Source organism: Cryptomeria japonica, chromosome 5 (genome assembly GCF_030272615.1).
Source record: "Cryptomeria japonica chromosome 5, Sugi_1.0, whole genome shotgun sequence".
Lineage (NCBI taxonomy): Eukaryota > Viridiplantae > Streptophyta > Pinopsida > Cupressales > Cupressaceae > Cryptomeria > Cryptomeria japonica.
In genome coordinates, this window is record NC_081409.1 from 899,412,015 (window position 1) to 899,436,213 (window position 24,199).

A 24,199-nucleotide genomic window follows, 5' to 3' on the forward strand; every position below is an offset into this window, starting at 1 on the left:
TGATCAAGCAAATGACCATGCAGTCAATACAAAAAGAACCAAACAAGGTCAAAGTCAAAATCCCATTTGTGCAATCAGGAACATAAACATGTCATCATTATCTAACCATCTCCTCCTAGGAGACCACATGCTTTAAATGAACATTTCAAACACTTGTATCATGCTAGAACTCTAAACACGCAATTGAGAGTATACTGTGACATAATAGTAAACATCCTACCAAACAAGGATAACATGTCAAATGACAAAGCATAAACGACACCTCAACCGAAGACTCCATGAGTCCTTAATGGCTCCAAGATATCAACATCTCCAATCCACATGAAGATAACCATCTATTAATAGTGAACCTGAAAATGTGAAAGACCCTTTTGCAGCAGTAGGATCTAAGAGCTCCTCCAAAACATTTTCAATACTAAAGAAGATCATCCACCATCAAATGGTGAATCCACATTACTGTCAACAACTCCCATTGAACCGTGATATTGAGTCACACATGACATCATGATAACCATTTCCTAAATGAAGATCATCTAGGTCTACACACACACAAATGAAATGTCAGTAACATCAAGTGTGATGAGCATACAGTTATACTAAGAGGGGGAGGGGGTGGGAAAACACTATAACAACAATTTTTACGTTTTAAAACTTAATACCATAAGCATATCAATTACACAAATTCAACAACATAAGATGTAACACTTGCACAACACAAGTAGAACATGAGATTTTTGTGGAAAACCTTCCAAGAGAAAACCACGACAAAAATATATCTTTTATATAAAATCTTCTTACAAACTTTGTAGGCACCAAACCGTTATTCAATCCTTGAGCCCCTTCCATGAAAAATGCTTGCTTGTTTGTATGTCTTGAAGTAACCATGGATGACCAACAAGTGGCGTGTCATGACACTCCCTTAAAAGTTATCTCTTTCACATTCAATTTTGGTACAAGATACATCCGATCCTTATAAAGAATGAGCTCATACACAACTTTGCGCTTGTCACCCTATAAATTTAATTTCAAAATGTTAATAACAATTGTGTTTTTGACATATTCAGCTATTATAGAAGCTTTCCAATCAGCAGATATATCATAGAGCAGAAATAAGGCTTCTTAGAGAGTGCATCAGCCACCACATTATTCTTTCCCATGACATACTCAACAAAATCATAGGTTTGTAGCATACTTATCCATTTTTGTTGTTTGTCATTCAATTCCTTTATACTGAGGAAGAATTTCAAGATATTATGGTCTGTTTTAATTACAAACTTCCCACAAACTAAGTATTGCTTGAATTTGGCTAGTGCATCCATGATGGCCAACATCTACTTGTCATAAATAGAGAAGCTCCTCTTTGTCTGCTTGAGCTTCCTACTCTCAAATGCTATAGGGTTTCTATTTTGCATCAAAACTGCTCCAATTCCTCCTCCTAAAGTATCATATTCTAAAACAAAAGGAAGTGAAGAATTTTGATTAGCCAAAACGGGACATGAGCTCATTGTTAGTTTTAGGATCAGACTGTAATATATATATATATATATATATATATATATATATATATATATATATATATATATATATATATAGCAAAATCAGAAAACCAAAAAATCAATGCACATAAAGAACACCAAAATACCCTGGGAAAACCTCCCTCTTGGAGGTGAAAAACCCAGCAATAATCTCAGATCTTATTAGGCAAAATCAGTATAAATCTTTACAAGTCTGCTTCAACACTTGAAGCACTTGACCAGTAGAATATGCACAATAGAGTGATAGATTCAAAACTAGGGCACATCAGTATTATGGACTTATCTGCAAAACACTTGAATGCTGATCAAGGAAGACAAACACCATTTGCTGATAATGAAGAATATTCGCAGCCTCTGAATGGACTCGCTGTCTTGGAAGAAGTTTGCTGTCCCTAAGAGGTAGTTCGCTGTCCTTAGGAGAGAATTTGTTGTCCTAAGAAGATATTTGCTGACTATAGATGGTATTCGCTGATCACTGTTGAATGAATGTATTCTCTGATTGTTGCTGAAGGAGATTGCTGTGTGGAATGTATATGTCATAAGCATGAATGATGCTTTGTATATATATATGTGACATAGCCTCCCAATTTACCTAGGTCGGCTTTATTGTTTTGGCCCCAAGAATAGGATCAGACCTATAGATTACAAGTTACATTCATATAGGTCTTGTCCAATATAATTACAAGTTACATATAGGTCTTGCTTAATGACAAGTTACATATGACGCCCAATTAGGGCTAGACTTACACAAAGTCAAATTGAATCAATAATAAGCCTAAGGCCGACATGCCACTTAATTGCCAAGAGTACTAGGTCGGCCCTAGAAGGGATCCGACCTAGCTACAAATATCAACACTCCCTCTTAGCTAGGGAGGAGACCTTCTCAAGATCTGAGCCACATGGCTACTCCCATTAAAAATGCAAACGAATACAACCACCATGGCTACTCCCATGGATGATGTTCCCCATAGCTACTCCTAGAGGTTGAACAAGCACAAGTGCTAAGTTATGGAATTTCTTCCATGACATCCACCATACCTACTCGTAGAGGGTGGATCCACCATGCCTACTCGTAGAGGGTGGAAGAGGGATTTCACCTCAAACTTCTCCCAGAGAAGAGTGCATTACCACCATGCCTACTCGCAGAGGGCGGAACAAGGGCTTTCAGTTCAAACTTCTCTCGCAAAGAAGAATGCATTAACAAGGGATTGCACCTCGAACTTCTCCCTCATAGAGAAGAACTCATTAACAAGGGATTGCACCTCGAATTTCTCCCTCACAGAGGAGAACTCATTAACAAGGGATTGCACCTATAACTTCTCCCTCACAGAGAAGAACTCATTAATAAGGGCTTTCACCTCAAATTTCTCCAAAACAGAGAAAAATGCGTTAACCAAATCTTCATGATGACGTGGCTCCCTCTGAAGTTGGAATGTCACACTCCCTTTGAAGCTGAAATGTCAGACTCCCTCTGAAGCTGAAAATGTTAGGCTCCCTCTAAAGCTGAAATGTTAGGCTCCCTCTGAAGCTGAAAAATGACATTTTCTCCTTCTAGAACAAGAACCCTTCTGAGTTGACATTTGACTTTGGCTCCTCCTTGGGTGTCTCTATGTCAACTTCCACAGAAGAAGCTAGAGGAGTAGACCTAGATTTGCACTCTCAAGCAATGTGGCCATACTTGTCACACCTAAAACATTGAATGTGAGATAAGTTCTTCTTTTTCGGAACAGGATTTGGACCTCTATCTCTATCCCTCTTTCTTCTTTTGCCTCTTTCCATAGAAGTGTGTGTAGCAAGGACTTGATTTTTCACATCATAATGATTATGCTCAATTCCTCTTGATATCAACCTTGACTCTTCTTGAATACAATAAGCACAAAGGTGATCAAATTTGGGAAATTTGGATCTCCCAATTATGCCTTGGATAAATGGCTCCCAAGAGTGAGGAAGGCCATTCAGCGCTAGCATGACAAGATCCTTGTCCACAACTTCATCTCCAATGGCGCTAAGCTGATCTCTCAATTCTGCAATCTTCATGAAGAAGGATATGATTGATTCTCCCTTTGCCATCTTGACCTGGTAAAGTTGCTGCCTCAATGCAAGTGCTCTATTTGTGTTGTTGATCTCATACATCCCTTCCAATGTTTTGAACATATCTCTGTCTGAAAACATCTTGGAGATGATAGGAACAAGATGATCCTTCACGGAGTCAATCAGGATCCTCTTGGCTTTGATTGCATTCTTCTTGAATTGGAGTTTCTCCACTTGTTCTTCAGGCTCAGGCTGATCTTTTCCTTCTACAAACTGAAGTAGATCATTCTCTTCAAGTGCAATAAGAACTCTAACCTTCCACGAGGTGAAGTTCAAAGCTCCGTCAAGTCTATCTTCAACTTTTAAACCTGTCATCATCTTCAATGCTGGAAATGGTGAGAAGAAGGTGAAGTACTGCAACAATCTGATCACAATCAATTCAAACCAAGCTCTGATACCATGTTAATTTTAGGATCAGACTGTAATATATAGATAGCAAAATTAGAAAACCAAAAATTCAATGCACATAAAGAACACTAGAATACCCTGGGAAACCTCCCTCTTGGAGTTGAAAAACCCAGCAATAATCTCAGATCTTATTAGGCAAAATCAGTATAAATCTTTACAAGCCTGCTTCAACACTTGAAGCACTTGACCAACAGAATATGCAAAGTAGAGTGATAGATTCAAAACTAGGGCACAACAGTATTATGGACTTATCTGCAAAACACTTGAATGCTGATCAAGGAAGACAAACATAATGAAGAAGATTCACAGCCTCTCAATGGACTCGCTGTCTTGGAAGAAGTTTGCTGTACCTAAGAGGTAGTTTGCTGTCCTTAGGAGATATTTGCTGACTATAGATGGTATTCGCTGATCACTGCTGAATGAATGTATTCTCTGATTGTTGCTGAAGGAGATCTCTATGTGGAATGTATATGTCATAAGCATGAATGATGCTTTGTATATATATGTGACATAGCCTCCCAATTTACCTAGGTCAGCTTTATTGTTTTGGCGCCAAGAATAAGGTCAGACCTATAGATTACAAGTTACACTCATATAGGTCTTGTCCAATACAATTACAAGTTACATACAGGTCTTGCTTAATTACAAGTTACATATAGGTCTTGCTTAATGACAAGTTACATATGACGCTCAATCAGGGCCAGACTTACACAAAGTCAAATTGAATCAATAATAAGCCTAAGGCTGACAGGCCACATAATTGCCAAGAGTACTAGGTCGGCCCTAGAAGGGATCGGACCTAGCTACAAACATCGACACTCATTACCTCCTTGAGTCTGTCAAAAGCTCTTTATGCCAAAATGCTCCATGGGAAGGCTCCTTTTTTTCTCAAATTTGTCAATGGAGCTGCACGTTGTGAAAAATCCTTCACAAATCTCCTACAATAACTGCAGAGTCCCACATCCTCTCAAATGTGACAATGTCCTAGGCGTAGGCCACTCCCTTATTGCCTTGATCTTCTCCTCATCCACTCTAACCCCTTGGGCATTGATCTTATGCCCCAATTATAAAATTTTCAATCAACCCAAACCTACATTTTGATGCTTTGTCATAGAATGAATGTTGTTCAAGTATGCCAAGCACCTCATTTATGTCCGTCAAGTGATCTTTCCATGTCTTACTACAAATCAAGATATCATCAAAGAAAACCAACACAAATTTTCTTAATTTGAAGATAAATGCTTGATTCATGCAAGATTGGAATTTGGCAAGTGCATTGGTTAGCCCAAATAGCATGACCAAGAACTCATAATGCCCATAATGACATCTGTAAGCTATTTTATGCACATACTTATCTCTAACCTTGATTTGATGATAACTTGATTGTAGATCAATCTTGGAAACTACACCACATTGTGAAGCTCATCCATCAACTCATTGATCCTGGGTATGGGGTAGTGATTCTTGATTGTCTTCTTGTTGAGGGCTTTATAATCGATACACATCCTTATAGTCCTATATTGTTTCTTGACCAACACCACAGATGGAGCAAATGGGTTGGAACAAGGTTGTATATGTCCCATGTTCAATAACTCCTTAATTGCCTTCTTAGACTCTTCTTTGTATCTCTGTGGGTGACAGTAAAGAGTAGTGATAACAAGTTTTGCTCCTTCCTCAAGCTCATTCACATGCTTGAAGCCCCTATCTAGTGGTAAGCTAGGAGGAATGTTACTGAACACCTTGCTATGTTTATCCAATATAGACTGAATGTCAACATGGTAGGTGGTCTCATCCTTGGATGGACTGCCCAAGTTACTTGGTCTCTACAAAATTTCCTCTCAATCCTCTTAGTTGAAACAACCATTGGACCTCCATTTAATAGGCCATGAAGAACTTCCTCTTTCCTATTGGATTTAAATTTCAACTCCATAGTTTGATAATTTTGTGTACATTTTGCAAGTGAGTGGAGCCATTGCACTCCCAAAACCAAACCTGTCTCACCAATGCTCACATAAAAGTCATCTCTAATCCTATGCCCTCCTAGAGTCAACTCCATCTATTGAATTCTTCACTTGCATGGAAAGGTGAACACATCAACCATTGTAATTTGAACGTTAAACCCCTCAAAATCTTTTGGTTCTTAAATACAACTTCGCTACCAAACCCTCATCAATGAAGTTGTGGGTTGCCCCACTATTAATCAAAACTATCACCCTTTGTCCTTGTAAGACTCCTCTAACTTGAAGAGGGTAATATCTAGGTGCTCTAGAAAGTGTTGCAAGTGTGTCTCTTGAAGTATCTCCTCCTTCCTTCTCCTCATGCTCAATCTCCTCCACCATGAACTTAGGCTTAGACTCCTCAACTTCTGATCCTCATCAATCGCTACCTCAATGTAGTGTACCTGTCCCTTTCCCAAGCATCTATGCTTTGGCTCCCATGGCTCTCTACATGTGAAACACAACTTCTTTTGAAACTTATTCTTAGACTCTTCTATCTTGCTTGGCTTAGTAGGTAGTGCCCTTGGTTGCGAGATGTCCTTGTGAAAAGGTCTCCCATGTGATTTTGATGGTGCATTCCTTGGTAGGGCTTTTTCTTTGTTGTGGTATCCTCCAGCCCTCCAAATAGCATCTTGTATAGAAGTAGGTTCAAAAGCTCTAACCAAGCCTCAAAGAGACTTTGATAGTCCTTCATTGAACAAGAACATAAGCCTCCTCTTTGTAACATCAAGCACCATGAATGAAACTTGTTGGAACACTACTATATAATTTTTCACTGAACCATGCTGTCTCAAGCGTGTTAATTCTTTGAAATGTACCTTGAGGTCCTTCCTATCAAACTTATCTAGGAGCCTTTGTGTGAAACTCCGATGTCCTTGTGGGATTAACCGATGAATAGAAAACTTGATAGCTTCATCCTCTATCATAGGGTTGAGTGAAAGATATGTGTCTAGTTTTTGGAGCCAAGCTCTTGCGGTGACCTTCCTCGAGCCATCAAAAGTTGGAAGAGTCAACTTACTCACCTGTTGCTGTACATGTCTATTAAATTTCTGCATAGGTTGTCTTCCCTTTGATCCACTCTAGCATTACAAAACTGTATGAATGGAATCTGCTGCCTAACTTACATGTCAAGTCTTGAATAGGCATCTATGCAGGCATTAAAATTGTTTTCTGTTGGATTGAGCACTTCCTCTTCTTGTGTTAGCTCAACTCTAGCCAATAATGAGGGCTGTGTAGGTCCAGGAACCCTGCTGTTATGATTTTTCAGACCCATTCTGATTTGAGTTGTTGCCTTGTGCACTATTATTTTGAGTAGATCTAATGTGATTGTTCGAATTATTCATGTTCTGCAATATTTAGTGGACTATTTGTGTTGTTTGCAATTGATGTATTGCCATTTGTTCCTGCATCTATGCAATTGGTTGCTGTATTTGCATGAAAGCATCCTAGTCTTCATCTCGATCTGACATCTTCTTGCCTCTGTCTTTACTTCCAGATCCTAACTGCTGTACACACTAAGTTTACCCTGCAGGCTGGCAGCATTGCTTGCTCTAATGCCAATATAATACACGTAGCAAAGATGAATACAATTCCAAAATGTAATGTAATACACTTTCTAGAAAATTGACAGAAAAATGAATGCAGATTCAAAATGTTTTTGTGCTTCACAAAGTTTATTCCCTAGAACAACCCTTCAACATACATCTTCGAATTATTCAATAGATCATTGTCCCACAAGATGTAGTTGCACAAACAAGTTAAGCTAATCAAACTTGGACGAATTTCTAGCAAATCGTTGTGCTGAGAGGGACAGCCTGTGTATTACTATATGAATCAGTGAATTGTTGCACAGGTTAGTCTGTTACGCTTAGAGTGCAATGATTTTTGGCATTGTTGTATTGACCTTGTGGGTTGATATGTTCTTGAATCCTTGCTACCGCTTAGGTAGAAGGTGCTGATTGAAATATGGACATGGGAAACTCTAGAGTTGGTGTGAGTTTATAGATTTATCATGCTGTTGAAAATGCCTCAAAAGCTGTTGTAGAATGGTGGTTACAGTTTCCACCGATGCCCAACTTCCTTCACCTGGTGCTGTTACATAGTTTAGGGTTTCTTTGGTACAAGAACTTACTGGATTCACCACTTAGACCAGTCTAGATTTGGTGATGCAGAGTTATAAGTGTGATCAGTAGCATCCAGACCCTTTGGTAATGCTTTTTCATTAGGACTGATCTGCTCTAGCAACAGCCAAATTTGCCATTGGTTGGAAACTTGCAGTGCTCTTGAACTCCAATTTTTCCCTCCAAAACATTGTGCCCACCTAAAAGAATTAGCTAGTAATTGAAATTGTGAATCCAGATGCAAACCCTGATTTGGATTTGCTTATAAAAGAGAGGTGGGGGTTTCATCTTGACTCACTTATGCAAATAGGGTTTTCGTCCTTTTGCATTGGAAGCTGCAATTGCATATATTCGCCCAAAATTTTCTCAAAAATCAGATGTCTGTGAATGAAAAAATGAAAAAAGATATTTATACCTGAACGCCCTAACACAAGATAGGTCAGCCTTCACAAAGCATTGGCACCCAAAATCAATTAAGTCATCCTCAATTGAAATGTTATTGTTATTTTAAAAATAATTAATATTATAATTATAGTGTTTAAAAACACTTGTAATTTAAGTGTTGAGAGGGTCAGCCCCATGGGATAAGGGACATGACAATTTAGGAGGATCATGCACAAGATTACTTAGCACATAACATGCAACATTACAAACACTTCCCATCAAAAGCAAAATGACCTCACCTTTGCAAGAAATTGTCATGCTCCCACCAGAACAAATCTATCAATGCATTAGAAAATCATCTTATTCTTAAGAATTCCTGATTTTCCATTATCTTAGACCAAAGTAGTTAATGCACCAGGTGGTTATTACCTCCATAAAGCAGAACAAAGGCAACAATCTTATTACCTCGTAAACTAAGCATTCGAAGTATCCACAGCAATTCCTAAATAAATAACAATTACAGCGAATAGATAAGAGACGTCTAGAACTCTAGGCTTTTAGGGAAATATGATTGGAAATCATTCACAAGTGTAGAAACAGATTCAATAAGATTATAAATATGTAAAGAGCTATGAGTGGATATGTGTAGGAATTGTAAGCGAAGAGTATGAGGAATATTGGCATCGTCTCAAAGGAGGTCCTCATCTCAGAGTACCTATTCTGCCAATCACAGCAATCAAGGATGAGAAACTGTGATGTCCCCATTCAATATGTGAAACCAGACAAGCAAACGGTGAGAAAGCTCCTTGTATCATCTTTATAAATTTTAATAGCCAATACAATGAAGGACAAATGATCAAGATCAAGTATAGGGATTATTTCTATAAAAGTCAAAAGGGGAGATATACAATAATCAAAGGAAGCATGAGTTGTGACTAAGTTAATATCAGTCACCCAAGTCAAAGAAATTGATAAACAACAATTATACCATATACGATAACGGACAGGATACTGGAAATAATGAAATAATGATCACTAAAGAGAATATAGCGGTGGGTGTTCATGTCGTCAGGCAGCGAATCTAGTCACAAAAGGGTGCATAGATGTTACACCATTATAATCAGATCATTTACAGATGGAACCTGCATCTCAAGATTGGAGAAGATCGATAGACAACGTAAATATCGATATACTTCATACATAGCCGAAGATGATTGCAAGCAGCAATTAACGATCCAATAAAGATAATCATAGCAATAAATAGCAATGATCCATCATTAGTGAGTTGGTAGATCAATCAGCCCTCATCGATAACTAATTAGGGAAGATGCTACAAACATCCGATTGCTACGATCAGACCAAGAATATGAAATCCTCTGCTCATACCACTGTAGATATATGACCACCGGATATTAGAATTAATTCCGCAAAGACAATTAATCTAGTGATGACTGATGACTAAAGAAGCCATACTAAATTAATCAAGATAAAGGTGGTGATTAGTCAGCAATGATTAAGTAAGCAAAGAATTGTTAAGACAATGGTTGTGTCATAACACAATGATCATTACTGAATATGTTATGAAAGAAGCCGGTTATGAAAAGGGATGATTCATCGAACTCCAAAGGAAGCCACCTTTTAGTTTGAAGAGGTACAAGATGCAAGAAGAAACACATTCCAACAATCATCGAATATTGTCTATTAACTGTATCCATATTTGGGATCTGCTACAGTCGAGCACCTGCCTTTGGCACATTCAGTTTGCACAGAATAAAATCAGACGGGTTAAATATTCGCTTGCTTCAAAGCATGACCAGACACAATAATTAATTATCATCACTATACGTGACAAAAGGGAAACTGGAAACATAAGTATACAGTCATTTCAGAAACAACAGGAGGGTATTTCATAGTACCCATTGTAATATCAGACATACCAAAGATACTACTTCAAATTTCAAATTCTGAACATCATACCCATTGTACCAGATAATAGTCGCAGAATATATATATTGTTTTAGATATTAATTACATTTAGGAAAAAAATAGATATATTCATACAACAGATTGTGGCTTATAATTCTTATTATAAGTGGTATTTTCTCAAGGTTAGTGTTAATTATTTTAGAAAGAAGTCACCTGTGATTAAAGTGTTAGTTAATTGCCCCCACTTTACAAGTAATTAATTAAGGGGACATTACAGAAGCAGCGATTACACCTCTGCACACAACACACATGAATAAACAGGAAGCCATTCTTTGGAGATTAGTGATTAAGAGAGGACAGCGATTCTCTTAAAAAACATCATTAAGGCACACAACAATAATCTGTTAGTTTGAGTTAGGAAGAGATGTCTCCAAGAAGGGCATGACCCTCCCATGGGAATGGCAACCTCCAAGAGTCGTCTCTTCTCAAGAAAAAGTGAAACTATAAAGGGCATTGAAGGAACATAACATTAAGTTACTGGTCGATCATATTGCTGGCAATCATTGTTGAAGCAGCAGATTGGTATGCTTGATCTTATTTATGAACTGAATGCTTATTCACAGTATTATTATATCTGAATTCTATTGGGAATTAGGAACAGATACATAGCCTGCGGTATAAGCTGTTACAGTTATTCTTATATACACTTAAAACAGAAATAATAAGATTTATATTGTTAATCACATTTATGTAACAATTATGCTTAATTTCAGTTATTTACATATATATATTCATAATACATGTGAGATTAGTATATTCATAGCCTAATTTTTAATCATTCTCTATTGCCCCTCATGAGGATAAGTTGGTTTTGTTAGGGAAAGGTGGTATTAATGTCTCACAAGGTAGGTGAGCCCTAAGAGTTGGCATGGACGGGTGTTCCTGAAACCTTTGGGCCTATTTGTGGAGAATGGTTTTCTAGTGCCCTAACATAGTAATTCCCCATCCTTTGTTAGGGTTGATGATTAGAAAAGAAGTAAGGATTGGGGGCTTAAATATAGTAACTATCAATTGTATTATGAACACTAATTGTTCTTTAGTTTTAATAATCTAATTTAAGGCATAATAAGTATAATGATGTATGATTAATTGGCAGACCCTAGTAGGGGGCATTATAGAAATTGACAGAAATTAAACTCAATATATCATTTAAACAAATAATTTCCAATGTGCCTTTTTGGTGGTATCATGGTAGACATGGATATTTGTTCTATGTTCCACTAAGTTTTCAAGATGGGAAGACATGGAGATGGGAGGATGCATTTCAGGGGCAGGTTTTTTTGAGGCCATTTTTGGGGATGACAGGGGACAACAAAGGGGACGACTATATAAAAAACACAGAAATTTTAAAAAATATAGGGAACTTTTAAATATTCATATGATAACATTGATAACAATATGCATAATTTTTTCTTGTTAATAAACATTTAATGGAAAACGATGCCTGTGTTGACATAGTCAGTTCTCACTTAGTTCAAAGCTTAATACAACATTGTGTAATTCTTTAAATAAGGTGAAAAATGTTTAATAAAGAAGAAAAATTACAAATACTCTCCAGATGGAACTAAAAACGAGCTAGGCATGAGCATATTACATAGATACTTGGTGCAACAAGAAAAAGATCTGAAATACAGTATAATAACTTGTCCTGGACTCTTATTGTTTTCGTATAGAGAGTATTAGGCATAGTTTCAGAAGATAGTTTAAACAGTAACTAGAGTGAAGCAAATGTAATAGTAAAAATCAAAACACAATATGACTAGAGAACATCAATATTCTATATTTACTGATTAGACAGAGATAGGCAATCCCTGGAGCTATCGCAGGAGCCAGAAGTGTTTTCTTTTCTCAAGATATGCATCTAGTCAATGTCAGGAAATTATAGCCAAGGACAATGGATCCAATGCAGGGCCTTGATGCAATTTTAATGTTGTCATTCATACTTTTTCAATACTGCCTTAGTGTCCCAAATGTAAACATTTATGTGATAACATTGATATTGTAATCAAAGATGAAAAACTCTTAATCGGCAATAAATCTTTTGGCCGAAAATTGGCAAAAAATTGGGAAAAAATTGGGGCAATAAATTGGCAAATTTATCGAACATTTGAAAATATATAATTTCTTAAAATATTCTAATATATATTTAATATACACGTTATACATTTATCATTGACTTAAGCATACATCTAATGTGACATATGTTTGTGCATCTATCCTCGTAATACATTTAATATATTTAATTTCTTAAAATTTAGTATACACGTTATACATTTAGCAAAAATAAGTATATTTATATTCTAATAATGTTAAAATATATGTAAATCTATTTAATATATTAATAATGTTAAAATATATATAAATCTAAGAAAATATAATATATTAAATTTATATTTATACATGAGACTTTGTTTTGGACAAAACATATATAATTTTCTTACCCAAATAAAACACTGCACAACTAAATAGTATAATCATAATGATTTATAACTCAGAAAAATGGCAATTGAGTCCACTTCGGTATATTGTGAGAAAGATTGCCAAAACGCGAATTGGAAAATCTACAACCTATTTCGTGCTCACTTGTGCCTGTCTCTCCCGACGGCGCTTTGAAAAAGGCCAAAAAAAACAATAAAACCCTTGTTCATTTATTTGCATTCAAGACGATTTTTTCTAGTTTGAATTGCACGGTTAAGTGATATTTAGGGCCAAAAATCAGAGATATATCCAATACACGGCAAATTGCGATTTTTTTCACCGATAGTCCGTGATTTTTTTGGAAAAATCATGCACTATTTTAAAGCCGATTAAATCAGCAGGCCATTTGCCTCACGATAAATCGCGATCTGGCCGATTTATTGCCAATATGTTCATCTATGATCGTAATTTTTATCATCCACTCATGAGTTGTAAAATTTAATAATAGTCTCATGCTTAAGTGTCCTCAATAAATTTACCGCAGAATAGAGGCACTCCAAATCATTAGAGCTTTGTAAAACGTCACATACTTTCTTTTGTTGTCATTGTTATCATGTAGAATATTTGATTGGGCAATGCAAACGTCATTTTCCATTACCTACTGGCTTGTTTTTCAAACTTGGCTGCTTTTTTTTTTTGGCATGTAGAAATGAACAAATATTAGATATGGAGTCTTTCTTTTGTTATGCTAGGGCTAAGAGGTGTGGTGGCCTCCTGTTGTATAGGCAGTAACCTAGGGGTTGGATCATCGAGTGTTCTTCACTACCAAGCTTTTGTAAAGTGCAGAACACAATTATGGCACAAAAAAGAGGGAGGCTCTTGGCATGACATATTTAGTATAGAAACTCTGAAACCCTGACAGTACTTATTGGCAACATCATGTATATTTTACATAGACCATCAAGCATTGATTGATGAATTTGGTGAACAAGCCCATGATTAAGGGTCAATGAGTAGATGGTTAATGTTACTCCAAGAATTCACATTTAAATTCATTGTTTGACTAAGGAAGAGACGTGCCATTGTAGACCGGCTATCCAGGTAAAGTTTGGTGAAATAGTTGAAGGTATAGATGCAGACTTTCTAGGTGTTCTTTAGTTCCATATCACTGTGGTATTACCATGGTATGAGAACATTGGAGAGTTCTTATCCACGTCTTCATTCCTAAGGGACACACTATAGGTGGAGAAAACAAAGCTGGCACAAAAGGCAAGGACATTCCAATTGGTTAATGGGTTGTACAAAATGGGATCTAAGTAAGTATTACAAAGGTGTTTCATCCATGAAGGAGTATACTTAAAGAAGCATGCAAAGCCATAGTTGGTGGCCACAACATGAAAAGTACTTCTAGTAGGTTTATGGTTGTCACTTCCCAGCCAACCAACCAGCATGAACCGGTATGAAGACATCAATACAAGTAGCCTCCACCAGGACAAATAGAGGAATCACAAATGTAACATTAATGAAGCTTCATCTTCACATGCACCAAGCAAGCATAAAAATATCACACAAGCTTCCGCTGCTGAAAATCTTGATAACAAAAAGTAAAACATCTACCAGACATAGATGTTCCTTATGTCATCACTCTAAATGACAAGCATTTAAGGAGGTTTCTGACAAAAATGCTTTTCTAAACCAATCCACAAGTTAGAAAGGTGGCTGTATTGTGCAATGAAAGTCCGCCACAAAATTTGAATTGCACCTACAGTGTTGAAAGCTAACTCCAGCAAAATTAGAGCTCAACACCAGTGCTTCCTTGACATAATTCTGCAGCCTCCAATTATTAATAGAGAATCATCTTCCACAGTAATTTTTCACTGCATCTAGAAAGTGCAGTGGCTGCCCCCTCTTCCTGCTTCATTATTAGCTTTCACTCCCAATAAGAGGCAGCCACTATACAAAAAAATCACTTACACCACTTCTCAATATAAAACCAGCGCCCACATTTCTTAGGTTATACCGGGAAGCACCATCAATATTTAATTTCACAAAGTCCTCAGGATGGGGGTGTCATTGACCACTAGATTTATCAGCAGCACCTCATTGGTATTTATTGCTTCCAGTATTATTTGCTCTTACCCCATGGACAGGGGGACTTTGTTTTAATTTGATGATACTTGTGAAGGTGAATCTATTTTGTTAATTCCTTGTTGGCATTGTATAGTATGTTAAATAAATAATTTTAAGTGAATACCAATCATTGTGGTCCAATCAACATTCATTGGACTGTGTAAATATAATTGCCATAGTTAGTGAATGGGTCTGATCTGTGGAAGGTCCTCTTTGATCTACTGTGTTGTAATCAAGCACTACCCTAAATAAAGCCTTTACTGTGTTATCCTTGCATAAGCAATCTGGTATGTACTTTTCCTTATTTGTATATTATTGCAAGTGATAGTGTAGCAAGCAGTAAATAAGTGGGTGCCTCAAGGTGTAGTCCCCAGGTATCCTCAGCTGGAGAATTTTCTGCAGTCAAGATGCCTTAATAAGTGAAGGCTTACTAGCTCAAAATCAAAATGTATTCAGGTCTTGTAGCCCTTTATGCTGGTATTCAATGAATAATAAGTTACTTTCTCTCTACTCTGTATTTACTATTATAGACAATAATTGAGCAGTAAAAGTCCTGTATTTACTCTGTATTGGTAGAAGCCGTTGTATAAAGTCTGCCACAATAGACAATAGATGGCGGTTTGTCTCTTCTTGAAGTAACCAACGGAGCTCAGTTTTATCCATATAGGATGTCACTGTTGTTAGCTTTCTGAAGTACTGAATATGCTAACTTCCAGTTGTCTTAACTGTGTAAACAAATAGTTGAGTTAAAAATGTTAATGGTTAGAGACGTGGGCCAGATTGGTTGGACACTATGGACTCTCCAAGGCATTCCTCCTAATGGGAATAGTAAATGAGAAAAACCAAACAAAATAGATGATAAATCAACGGGAGAAAAGCTCTGAAATAATAGCCATGTTTATTTCGTTCATTGTTCACTTGAATCTCTTAAAATGAGGGTTTGAATAGAAGTTGCACTTAAAAGGAATCATCTATAAATTGGACACGTAATAATATGCAAAAGGGCTACTCTTGCCTTCCTAGTATAGCAGATTTCAATAATGGCATCCTTCTCACAGATTAAAATGGATATCACAACTTTTAAATAAAAATAGAGGACATAATGGAAGGAAAATTCCACATGCGGTTAATACATATTTGATATTTCTCATGAAATCAGGTTAATACATATTTCTCATGAAATCTTGTAAATCGGGTTAATATAATTTCTCATGAAATATGCTTTATGCCTAGCCTTGGTGGCAGTGTAAAATTTAAGTGTTCAGCTAATTGATTTCTCATGAAATATGTTTTATGGTTTTTCCTTAAATCTTTTTCAGTTAACTTTGGCAACTATGAAAAGCATTGTATATGACTTGTTATAGTTTTGTTTGTATATTTTTGGAGATTCAACTTGTTTGAGCTGACTTCATGCTACCATTTTAATGCATGTTAGAGGATCTGCCAATCATCAGAGATCTGCATCAGTTGTTTGTGCCAATTTTTGAATTTCAACTGATGAAATATAAAGTTTTATTTGTTACAGGTCAGCATTATAAGTGTGGCTTTCTCTCAATCAGAGTTACTGCAAAAGGAAGTGTTTCTGGTTGAAACATTGGAAACTGTCTCAAAAGAGATGATGACGCACTTGAAAGCAGTTTGCTTTCTACGTCCTACAGCAGAAAACATTCAACACTTAAAAAGACACTTATATTTTCCACGTTTTGGAGAATACCACTTGTGTAAGCTCTGTCAACTATGCATGTCAGTGGCCATGTCATATTGAATTCTGTCCTCGAGCATGGTTTTCTTGCACCGCCTGATGTTGGAATTTGTGCATTGATTCTGGTTGCAGATTTTTCTAATATATTGAAGACTCACTACATTCAGATTCTTGGGGATTCTGATGAGCACGAAGTTGTGCAGCAAGTACAGGTATTTTTGAGGCATTGCTGGAGCAAAATAAACTTAGATGACCCTTTGTGGTGAGAGTCTTTTATGACATATTCTTCATGAAATTCTTTAGCCTTTTTGTCAGAGAAGTGTGTCAAAATTGAACATTTTTTCTTACCTCCTATAAACACTATCCAATGTCTAATGAAACTTTTGGTCTTTAGCAAAATAAGTTCAAGTATCTGAGAGCTCCTCTTTAACACAATGAAAATTTATGTAACATGATTATTAATGATATGAAGAATGCACACTTATATTGCCACATTCTCTCAAACGAACTCTTGAACGAACTTCAATTTGGCTCGTGCAATAGTTTTCCACAATATATGTGACCTTGTGATTGACTAAATAAATAGCTACACATCTGTATGACTTTCTAAGTGGAAAGAAATTATTTCTAATTCTAACAGGTCCAAACTAAAGACAAAAAATATATTCATAAAAATCAGACTATTGTTGATGTTGACGTACCTTTTCATCTTGTAACGAACATGCTCATCTGATTCTACCCTATCATTGACTGTAGTTAATTATATTTTCTGTTTAATAAATTGAACAACAATGAGGAGCCTACTAAGCCTCCTTGCAGCTGTTCTCCTTAATAGACAAAGGCCTTGATATGGCATGTTGGTCCTGTGAAGCGTTGACAATAAGGATTGTTTGGGACAGTATTTATCAAAATAATTAATCTACAAGTTCTGGGGATTTGCTGCATGGAGCTCTTTTCTGAATTTATTTGCCGCATGCTTATTGTATATCCCAAACTAATAAATTATTAATTTGAGATCTTACTACATTGAGTGGATCCTTCCTGGTAAGTTATAAAGTCTTCAAACTTGTGCTGCTGCAAGAGGCATAGCATTTTTTAATTTTTAATTATAACTGGAGATGTTCATCTAAAATCTCTTTGAGAAATCGTGTAAGCAATAGAAAACTCTCTTTTTTTTGGATGTGTCTAGTAAGTCGTGTCGTTTCACATGAGATCTCATAAAAGATCTCTTACCTCTTAATGTATTTTGGTTTCTATGTAAGGCTACTTGTTGGCACATGGATTTCTTGACTTTAAAAGAATATGAATTTTTGTAAGGCTACGATTTGCATGAGATTTTTTGAAGTACAAGACCAAACCAGCTGGAAATGGACGTGCTCAATTTTGTAAATGGCATGGATTACTTTTAGTTTCTTTAATTTTGGAAATGGCATGGAAATGCTTCTGAAAGTTTTGGAGCCATTTCTTGGCTACTTTAAGTACTTGATAGAGTCCTGAAATGGGGTTTCCCTTGGAGCTTCTGGTAAGATATATAGGAATTAGTAAGTTTTTCTAGGAAATCAAGTTGTAATACATTGTCAAACAATATTGAGACAAAGTGATAGGTGTTAGAGAGCATCAATTCCCTTTTCTACTCAAGCAAGTAGACCAAGTGTTTTAAATTAATTGCCAACTTCACAATAGTGTTATACTTATTTGTTGGTTGCATTTTTCCTCATCGCTTGCCACTTAATTTTCACGCTTTCTAGGAGGCTATGCCATATAAAGAACATGACACTCAGTTGTCTATTTTCGTTTAGAAGTTGGCACTATTTCATGATATTTTCATGTCGAGGTGGAATTTGGGAGTGGCATCACCACTAGAAAAGTGTTCTATTTTCATTTTGTTTTTAATCTACTTATTCATGGCACATTTTTAGATTCAATTTGCCACTTGGGTCAAATTTCTAACTAGTCATGCCATCTTGCAGTGATGCTTAGACTTCACAATTCTCTTTTTTCCTTGAGCTAGGTTTTATGATGCAGTTTACACATTTAGCACAATTTTTTGCTGGTCATTCCACCTCAAAGTGGGGCCAAAGCTTTGTTGCTTATTGGGCATAGTTTGATTTTGTCATTGCTGGCCCTTGTTGCATTTTTTATTTAGGTTTGCCACTCAAAAATGGTGCTTGAATCAGTCTGGACCTTAAAACACTTATTATCTTTTAAACTTGAAACCACAATTAACTCATCACTACAAATATGAAACATGAAAGCACAAAGCATAACACATACAAGAACACTAGTTTTACGTGGAAAACCCAAGAAGGGAAAAACCACAATGAGAATCACACTCACAATATGAATAATTGATCACAATGTTTCACGCTTAAGGACAAGGAGCTTATTGCACCTAATTGGACTTGCAAAACTAAGGCATGCAACCTTAGGGCAAGGTATGAAGGGCTTGCAATACTGAGACGCACAATCTCAGGGCAAGATACAAAGAGCTGCACAAGCTACCAAAGGACTTGTTGTGACCTTTTCACACATCGCCCCATTGCAATCAGGGACCCCCTCTTTCCTGATTTCCGGCCTTGTTAGTTTAGGGTTTTGGTAGTTAAGTGACAATTTTGAGCTTCAAATGTTCGAGTCTCGTCTTTGGATATGGTCATGTTTTTAGGTCTTCATTATGCAAATGATGATAAATCTTTAAATTTTGAAGTCGATAGGATCAAAATGTTGAAAAGGATGTTAAAAATGATCCTAAGTGTCAAATTGCCTTAGCATGACAATTTATTTTTCTAAGTGTTGAGTTTCAATTTGCCCTAAAATCTGAGTGAAAAATGATGAAAATGTTGCTAATTGATGCAAATTTTGTGTGAAAATGTTAAAAATCCCTATAGGAGTCATTTTTCCACTCCTAAGAGGTGAAATGAGCCTAAAAATGCACAAAGTCCCGATGGAATTCGATTTTCCACCCTTGAAAACTTGGAAAATTCGCATAGGCCTGATGGAAATAGAATTTTGACTGCATAAATTGACAAAATTGGACTTAAAAGCATGAAAATCAGCAAAATCTTGATGGAAAAAGTTTTTCCATTGACCAGTTAAGTGAAAATCAATAAAGTCTCAATGGAGGAGGTTTTTCCACTCCTTTTTGAGCATCAAGTGATCTATTTAATGTTAAGGACAAGAAAAGGCTTGATGGAGGTTGAATTTCCACTCTAGAACTCATTTTACAAGCAAGTTAAGATGTTATTGTTGAAAGTCCTGATGATCGAAGAATTTCCACTCAAGACAAAACAAAGGAAATCAAGTGTCCCAATGGAGGTTGTTTTTCCATTGGGCTTACAAGGTGAAAAAATACAAGGAAACTGAAAGTCCCGATGACCCACGTTTTTCCACTTGAGGGAAAAGTGACCAAGGAAAGGTGAATTAAGCAAAAATCATGAGTCTTGGTGAGTGTTGATTTTCCACTTGAAAGGTGAATGATTAAATGATGCAAAAACAACATGAGTTTGGTGTCTTGATAGAGGTCGATTTTCCACATGGGGCTGGTTACAAAGATTTGATCAAATTTAGGTGTCTAGATGGGCATCGATTTTCCACCAAGGGGCTGGAGATCAAAATTACATGAGATTTTCAAGGACAATCAGCCCCGATGCAAGGCAGATTTCCACTCAAGAGGGAATATGTAATGAAAAGTGAACTAATGGTGAAAAAACAAAGTCCAAATGACTATCGATTTTCCCCCTTGCAAAATTGAATGAGTTTTTAAGGCAAATTGAATACGATTTGAAGAGAAAATTAGTCCTGATAGGGATTGATTTTCCACCATTTCATTTGGTGGACATGTAAGGACCCTCTTGACCTAACCAACATAATTGATTCTAAAATTCATTTATTAAAGTCTACTCAAAATTTAACATTCAACATGAAGTAATATTTGTAAGTTAACAAGTATGAGAGAAATTGAAATATGATGCCAAATAGATTATTACAACCATTAGTTAGTATGTGCATGAATAAGATAAATTAAAAGTAACGAAAAGTTAATGCGCATGAAAAAACCATGAAATACTTTGGTCAATTAAACGACTTAAATTAGCATCAATATAACCATCCAACCCGAGCATTAAGCATTCATAAGGGAATCAAGGAAAAACTCATCAAAAGAGAACGCATACGTATTGATTCACGTATATGATTAAAGTAAACCTAGAAAAACTTAGTAAGCCTCAAGCATCCATGAAATGAAGCACACCATCAACAAATCATGCACAAGTAGGACACATGTTAGTAGGTTAGTGGTTAGTAGTTTTCCATTTTTTTTGTTAGTTACATTCTCTTGGCAATTTCCTGTCGCATTTTTGACAGTAGGCCTCATAGGCCCTTTACATATCTTACATAGGTTACATAGTTTATTCATGAGACCACATTGGTCAATTTTACAAAATACAATAATACAATATACATCAAAGCATAAGATTTTATAATATCATGATGTGAATTCTCTGTCTCTAGATGTAGTGTCTTCTTTGCCATCAGACTCACCTCCATCTGCAATCTGGAAGACAGACATATAACCCAAGCGTTTTATCCGCCAAACCAAATGAAGTTCACGCTTCCCGGTGCTCATGATAAGCCCCCGTCCCTCACGACGGAGTATCCTAGCAAACCGGCATCAACTTTTGGGAATGGAACCTGTGCGTGCATATAGTATCTAACAACCAAACTGTTGAACTTAGCTACATGTGTTATGGCAGGGAGAATATTAAACTAATTATTGGCCAATTTAACCCTATTGGGGTAGGTGTAAAACACCCTTCCCTGTTTGACCCATAATCAAGCACATCCTTCCTAGCATCCTTCATAGACAGTAACATTTATTTTACCCTCCCGGTTAATTACATTTAATATTAATGTTATTGTTTCTTAACCAATAAAATTTTCATAAACACAAACCTATATATGTATGTATGTATATTACCTTGTAAATTCGAACCAGTAGAATATTATAAGAGATCTATTCTTATTGACCATAATAACTTAAGGTTAATCAGATCGAAATTAAAAATGATAGGAAATCAATTAATAATCCAAACCTTATGACTGATTAATACTGTGATTTTACCCACATGGGTATCGATTACGCCTTCCAAACAGGACTTTTTGCTTGTAACAATCTTAATTGGTTTCATTTTAAATGTGGAATCGATTTGAATCAGATAGGAATCTTGGTATAGCAAACAGAAAAATAACAATTCATGTGTCACAGGGATTTAAAGAGAGAAGTCGACTTTGATAGGAGAGATTGGGCGATAACTTTCTTTTTTGCCAAAACGACCTTGCAAAACATTAACTGATCAAAGAAAGAAAAGAAAATTAAAAAAAAGAGTTGACAGGAATTTAATTCCTCAGTCAGATTTGGAACTCAAGAGTCAATTTGCACATGCTTAAATTTTAAATAAGTCATTAAATTCGAATTAATAATTTAATTTATTTACTTATAATCTCTTATTTAACATTTTAATTTAAATTTAATATTTTATTCTTCAATTATATCATAATGTTATTTATTATCGACTTCCCAAATCGATTTTATTATTTAATTAATCTGTTTAATTATTACGTCTGTGTGGGTGAATGCACAAGCCACATTCCCTGGGTTACTGCCGATGAGCTAGGAGACCCCTCCTCGGTCATATGTCTGCCTTTGACGGTCGTCCCCGCATCCAACTCATACTCGGCGAAAAAGTCAAATCACCGCATTAAAAATTTATCAGCATCATCACATGATTAACACTATATTAAAATGTCAATCATCATGTTAAAAAATATATCATCGTATTAAAATGTCATTAATAGCATCATAATGTCGTCAAACACTTCAAATATCATCAAAACATCAAAATGTTATCTTGTATAAATGTCTATTATAAGGTAAAAATTATTAATCTAAATTTGGGTCGTGACAGGACAAAGCAAAAGGGAAATAAAGCTGAATCTAAATGTCCTTACACATCATTTTTCCCCCACACTGTTGTGTTAACATTTTATATCCCACATTCACTGTGTGATGGCAATGTAAGGTGAAGTGCTGACTAAAACATGTGCCAGCAAGCAATATAATAATCATTATGTTGTTGATCCAAGGTCAAGTGAGCTGGAAGAAGGAAGAATCAGAATGATCTAAGCCAGCAAGGGAGGAAAGGAAGTGAAATTGCCTAAGGCAACAAGCATAAGAATGCCACCATTAAGGACGTTTTGCAGCCCAGCTGAAGACACCATTGCTAGCTGAGGGCACCATTTCCAGCCAGTATAAACATATGTTGCATCAATAATGAGAATCACACAAGGAGAAGAATGACTTTCAGCTGATAAAAAACGATTTCCAGGCTGTGTTTCAGACTTTTACACTCGGAAATCAGACTCAAGACAGCGAATTTGGTTGCAACATAATTCAATTTTCTGGGTTTTGATGGCATTTTCAGACTTACAAATTAAAATCAGACATTCTTGAGTCTGAAAATCAGGTTTCTTTAAGGCAAAATTTCTAGATTTTGATTCAATCCTTTGCATTTTCCAGAATCAACATTACCTAGTTTCAATTTTCTGATTTTAGAAATCCTATAAGTCTGAAAATTAATTGAAATCATAACCTAGGTTAATTCTGGAAAATTATTTGTTCAAGTTTATTGACATCTAGCTTCATACAGGTACCATGTCAAAGGCAAGAATAGCTGCAAGGAAGACTCAAATGAAGAAAGTGTTTGAGGGATTCTATCTAGAATCTCAGATATCTTCCAAATGGAAGAAGGTTGGAGACACCAACATGGAGTACCTGGATAGAAAAAGGATGAAACAAAGGATGTACACAACTGAGAAGCAGCTACCCTCTCCCTTGGTTGTCAACATAATGAAGAGTGGAATTTACCACGCAGCTGGATTCCCATCAATAATACAATGCAATGAGCTCATGGTTGAGTGTGCTAGGCATTATGAGCCACGGTCAAGAACAATCCGAACACCCAAGGGGTTGGTGCTTGCACATCTCATCAAAGATGTAGTAAGAGAGGCGTTTGGGATTCCTAGTTACCAGGGGATGCAAACAAGAACTAAGGAGGACGCCCAAGCTATGTTCGAGAAAGGATCGAATACATGTATGACTCTTATTAACAATGAGCGGGTTCTTGAAACAAGGCGTCACCATTCCAAGCTATCGAAGAAACTCCTAAGTTCAAATTTCAAGGAGAAGTTTAGTGATATGATCTTCCTACTCAATAGGATCATGGGAGCACTTCAAGGAGCTTTATTTGGGACATGGATGTTTTATTTCATTGAGGAGATATCTGCTGGAACAGTAATGATAAATTGGGCCAAGATCATAATTGATAACTTAGATATCCAATTGAGGAATTTGGAGAGGATGAAGTCTTTCTACAT

At 36.2% G+C, this 24,199-nt stretch overlaps 1 protein-coding gene across 3 annotated transcripts in view; it reads left to right on the forward strand.

The window, feature by feature from the left end:
* LOC131034719 (vacuolar protein sorting-associated protein 45 homolog) overlaps window positions 1–24,199 on the forward strand; it is a 65,368-nt gene that overhangs the window by 20,022 nt on the left and 21,147 nt on the right. For all 3 annotated transcript variants that reach the window (XR_009103827.2, XM_057966288.2, XM_057966289.2), the window contains exons 3-4: window positions 16,595–16,790; window positions 16,904–16,983. Coding sequence is in view for 2 of the 3 variants with exons in the window: in XM_057966288.2 (XP_057822271.1) it covers window positions 16,595–16,790; window positions 16,904–16,983 (276 nt within the window). In the remaining variant the exon portion in view is untranslated. The remainder of the gene's footprint in view (window positions 1–16,594; window positions 16,791–16,903; window positions 16,984–24,199) is intronic.